The 5,406-nt window shown below is 37.8% G+C and overlaps 1 protein-coding gene across 1 annotated transcript; it reads left to right on the forward strand.

The window, feature by feature from the left end:
• Positions 1 to 1,189: 1,189 nt before the first annotated feature.
• Positions 1,190 to 2,125, forward strand: OR4G8 (olfactory receptor family 4 subfamily G member 8). The gene has a single exon (NM_001390683.1). The coding sequence runs from the start codon at positions 1,190 to 1,192 to the stop codon at positions 2,123 to 2,125; it is 936 nt and encodes a 311-aa protein (NP_001377612.1).
• Positions 2,126 to 5,406: the final 3,281 nt, after the last annotated feature.

Below are 5,406 nucleotides of genomic sequence, written 5' to 3' on the forward strand. Positions count from 1 at the left end.
CAGCTCATGGCCAAGTGACATTGGATTATCATGTTTCATCTGGGGATGAGAATAAGGATATACCCTCTTTCAAAATTAAGAAATCTCTACCAAATACCTAAATAGGTAGGTGTTCCATTATCCAGAAATGGGGAGGGAAAAGGCTTTGGGATGGGCAACATATATAGTAATTAATTGGAGATGAAGGAAATGGGTTGATTGATGCTTCTAGATCCATATGGAAATCTAGTATACTTGGAGGTGCTGGCTTTGAAAAGCAGTTCTTGGAGCATGTACTCTGAAAGTTCTGTAGCTCATGATTCAAGTTCTGGCTTTGCCACTTCTCTTTCTGGGGCTCAGTTTCCTCACTGGTGAAATGGGTATAATAAAACTGAATATATCTTAAGGAGACATTAGGAGGTTTGTACTCCCAATGTACTTTGATGATGTACTTACAATTACCTGAGTGTAGAAGACATTCAAATGTTAGCTGTGATCATAGCTGATTCTTAATTATCATCATTATATTTACCATTATTTACACTCAGCCAATATTTTATTTTTAGTTTCTCATTAATTAACATATTTATTAAAAGTGGTCATGGACCAAAGAAGATATCATACCATAAACCAAGTATTATAATTATTAAGTCCTGTGCACCTGAGCTCCATTTAAATTTTAAAAGCCGACAGTAAGGACTGATTAAATATGTTCTAGTGTTTTTGTCTTGGTGATCTTAATAAGCTCAAAGAAGTTTGAGAATATTAATGGACTAAGAAATGTTTAGTTTAGAGCATACAGAATTAGTGTGAAAGTTGTATTAAACTATTAATACAATGATTAATACTTGTAAAACAGAAGAGGTGATGGTTATTTTGTGTGAGAACACTTAGGCAATGGTCAGAAAAACGATCTAAAAATTTTTTTTTGAGAAAAAATAAATTAAAAAGAGATTAACTATGGAATGTTAACTCTTTTGGGTTCTATCTGCAAAATTTACAGTCACAATTTTACCTTCAGATATCATCTATAGTACAATGAATTTGTTGCTAACCTTATTTCTTCCAAATTCTTAAGCTTCTCCTCTCAATCAAGTATATCTAATTTAATTATCAATAAAACAGACAATCTATGTCTGAACCAATGATACCTACTCTTTTTAATTTTTATCCTCAGGTCACTTGAAAATCAGCTTTTCTGTCCCTGTCAATGGGGGGACTAAATGACTCTATGGTCAATGAGTTTGTGTTATTGGCCCTTTCTTGCTCTTGGGAGAAAAGGCTTTTTCTTATTTTGCTATGTTCTTTGCTCTACTTAGGGGTCATCTTGGGAAACCTGTTTATTTTCTTTTTAGTAATTTTTGATTCTCACTTACATTCTCCTATGTACTTCCTACTCGCCAACCTGTCCCTCATTGATGTGGGCCTTTCCTGTACCACAGTCCCCAAGATAATCACAGACCTCTTAAATGAAGACAAAATAATATCTTTCCAAAGTTGTATGACACAGATATGTTTCATCCACACCATAGGAGGAGTGGAGATGGTGTTACTTATAGCCATGGCATTTGACAGGTGCACAGCAATATGTAAGCCTCTTCACTACTTGAAAATCATGAACCCTAAAATATGTGTTTCATTTGTAATCACTGGCTGGATAATTGGGGTGATCCATGCTATGTCTCAATTTTTATTTGTTATAAAATTGCCATTCTGTGGGCCTAATGAAGTAGACAGCTTTTATTGTGACTTTCCTAAGATTATAAAGCTTGCATGCACAGATGGAGCCAAGCTTGAGTTTATTGTTACTGCCAACAGTGGCTTCATGAGCATGGGCACCTTCTTCCTGCTGATCCTTTCCTACTCCTTCATTTTGGTCACTGTCTGGAAACGTTCTTCAGGAGACTTGTCCAAGGCATTTGTCACTTTGTCAGCTCACATCACTGTGGTTTTTTTGTTTTTCACTCCATGCATGTTTCTCTATGTCTGGCCTTCTCCTCCACCATCACTTGATAAAAATCTGTTCATTGTTGACTTTGCTATTACCCCTGTGTTGAATCCTGCCATCTATACACTGAGGAACAAAGACATAAAAGTATCAATAAAAAGATTGCTCAAAAAGATATTTTATTCCAGATTTTGTTGACCACAGCACTTTTTTGAAGCTTGAAAACTGCATATCCAGTTGGCCCATCTCCACTTAGGCACCTCAGACTTATCATTCCCAGAATAGACTCATCATCTGCCATCCTATATCTGCTACTACTTTGTCTGTGGAGTATAAGACCATTGCCATCATGGGAAATGTAAATATATTATACTAAGAATTGATATCCTTACAGAGAACAGCATGATCTGACAAAGAAAATTTTGAATTTTGGGTTATTTTTCAAATAAAAAGATATAATGATATTGCTTCTGTTATTCATGAGGTATAAAAAATAACCTGTAAATGTGTTGTGATTAATGTTAAAAATCACCACATTGAATTGCTATATATATAGTTGCAATGATTTTACTTATTATTTAAAAGAGACAAAATTTGAGAATGCAAGTAGTTTATTTGGAAAGGTTTCCTAGAACACAATTGTTCAGAAGTGGGAACATGAAACAACAAAGAGAAGATGCCAATAAAGGGTATATTAATTGGTATCCTACTACTATACACAAGTGGGGAGAAATCCTGCTGTGACTCTCTAAAAAACTGTATAGACTCTATGACTTACAGTTGTCCCACCTGAGATGCAAGGAAGCTGGTTATTTCTGTACTAGTATAGCTCTCATAGGGACTTCCCTGTAGCTCAAACGGTAAAGAATCTGCGTGCAGTGCAGGAGACCAGAGTTCGATCCCTGGGTCAGGAAGATCCTCTGGAGAAGGGAATGGCAATCCACTCCAGTATTCTTGTATGGAGAATCCCATGGACATAGAAGCCTGGTGGACTATAGTTCATGGAGTTGCAAAGAGTCAGATATGACTGAGCAACTAACACACACATAGCTCTGAGGCATTAACTCCATGGCATTTCTAGGCTTCCCCACACAGTGGGTTGAACAATTTGATAGCCAGGAAAATGTCTTCAGGTAGAATGTTTCTGGAACTCATAGTGTTGCAGAAACCAGTAATCGAGAAAACAAGAACCACGCTCGGAGAGTTGGAGAACTTAGGTTTATTACATCAGTAGGCCCAGAGGAGCTAACGCTCTAAGCTCTGAGCCCCGAACAAAGGGGTTACAAAGTTTTTATAGACAGACTATAGTGGGCAACCCTAGATGTTAATAGTCTGGTTTGAACTAAGGGGCTTCACGCGCATGGGAACAGCAGTCAAGATGGGGATGCCTGACCTTTACACAGACAGGCATGATTAAGTAGGTTTGCAGGGGCTGGGCAATAGCAAAGAGCAGGACAAGGGTGAGTAAGATAAGCTCCAGTTCCTAGTATTGTAAGTCCCCACTTTCTGAGACTGCGTGGACCTCCAGACTTTGCAAGGAGCAAGCTGAATTACAGAGGCAGAATGAGCAGGATGTTATATAAAATTTTAACTTTTCCTCTTCAGTAATAGAAAACAATGTACATTCTTGGAAATATTAAGTGCAGAGGGACATGCATGAGGTTTTAAGAGCATCAGATGTCTTGCTTAGAGGCATTCACATCCCATATAAGTTCACCGCATCATTAATTTTTCAAACACAAGAGTGTAAATGGAACAAGTGTTAATTTGTCTGGCATTGCACATGCACCTAGGATGGTATTCATCATCATCTTTAATTTTTTTAATGAAGCATAGTTGATTTACAACGTTACATATTACTTTCAGTGTACAGCATAGTGCTTCAGTATTTATGCAGGTTACACTCCATTATAGGCTATTACAAGATATAATGGCTATAATTCCTTGTGCTGTACAGTATATTCTTATTGTTTATCTATTTTATACAAAGTAGTTTGTATCTGATATCCATCAACTTCCTCCTCAACAACCCTTTCTAGATCATCCTTACAATTATCCATCACTTTTGCTGATCGAGATTACTTGCCCAGACTCATATCTTCCTACTTGAGCAGTCTAAGGCCAAGTCCATAATCTTCTCAGACTGTAATTTCTACAGCTGCTCATTTAAAGTTATCATCCATTACTTTTGATGCAAATGTAGCAGCAACTATATTTATTCATGATAATGAAGGTTAATTATCCCTAGAGTGATAGAAACTTGTTTCATTGTCTGATGATCTACTGACACAAGAAAATCAAAATGACCAGAGAGCTACCAAAATTTTAGGTTTATTGGAATCCTTACTCTATCCTCAGAAGGAGCATTTTCCCAACCCTGTAGAGCTCAAAGTTGTAGGTTCAGAAAGCTCAAGTTATCCAATGAAGTGATGGTGAATAAATCCACTCACCATCTACCTTGGGTTCCCAAACCTATGCATTCTGGGGCACAATACTTTATAATATCTAATGGTTCAAAGTTAAAGCTCAGAGTGCCATTTCCAAACTGACTAACTTGCATCTTAACCTATACCTTTAAAAAGTAATTCCCACATTCTATGAGCTGACAACTTCTGTTCACTGAAGCACCAGTGGATCACTTGATTGTGTGCTTGTTTCTACTTTTTTTCTTGTCAATATATTCCTTTGTCCTAAGCAATGTTATGAAGGACATTAAGAATTCTATGTGTTTTTGGATCACCTAACGTCCAAGGTCCATCTAGTCAAGGCTATGGTTTTTTCAGGGTCATGTATGGTTGTGAAAGTTGGACTGTGAAGAAAGCTGAGTGCCGAAGAATTGATGCTTTTACACTGTGGTGTTGGAGAAGACTCTGGAGAGTCCCTTGGACTGCAAGGAGATCCAACCAGTCCATTCTGAAGGAGATCAGCCCTGGGTGTTCTTTGGAAGGAATGATGCTAAAGCTGAAACTCCAGTATTTTGGCCACCTCATGCGAAGAGTTGACTCATTGGAAAAGACTCTGATGCTGGGAGGGATTGGGGGCAGGAGGAGAAGGGGACAGTAGAGGGTGAGATGGTTGGATGGCATCACCGACTCGATGGACATGAATTTGAGTTAACTCCAGGAGTTGGTGATGCACAGGGAGGCCTGACGTTCTGCAATTCATGGGGTCGCAAAGAGTTGGACATGACTGAACAAATGAACTGAATGGCCAAGGTATTGCTGTAAGAGTAGTTAAAGCCATACCTGGAAAATATATGTATTCCAGAAAAACAACTTGTTGTTCTTCCAACATGGAAGAGATCCAATATAAATAACTTGCCATTAAGTTGACGATAAAATTACTAAATAGATGGAACCATATCAAGCATTGAGCACTCATCCATGTGTGCTTCTGAAAGGTCAAACATTTAAGGGTGGCAATAGCTAGAATTGCCTTTATGAGAAGTAACCATTCTGAAAGAACTCATAGAAAAACTT

This window comes from Bos taurus, chromosome 10, assembly GCF_002263795.3.
Source record: "Bos taurus isolate L1 Dominette 01449 registration number 42190680 breed Hereford chromosome 10, ARS-UCD2.0, whole genome shotgun sequence".
Lineage (NCBI taxonomy): Eukaryota > Metazoa > Chordata > Mammalia > Artiodactyla > Bovidae > Bos > Bos taurus.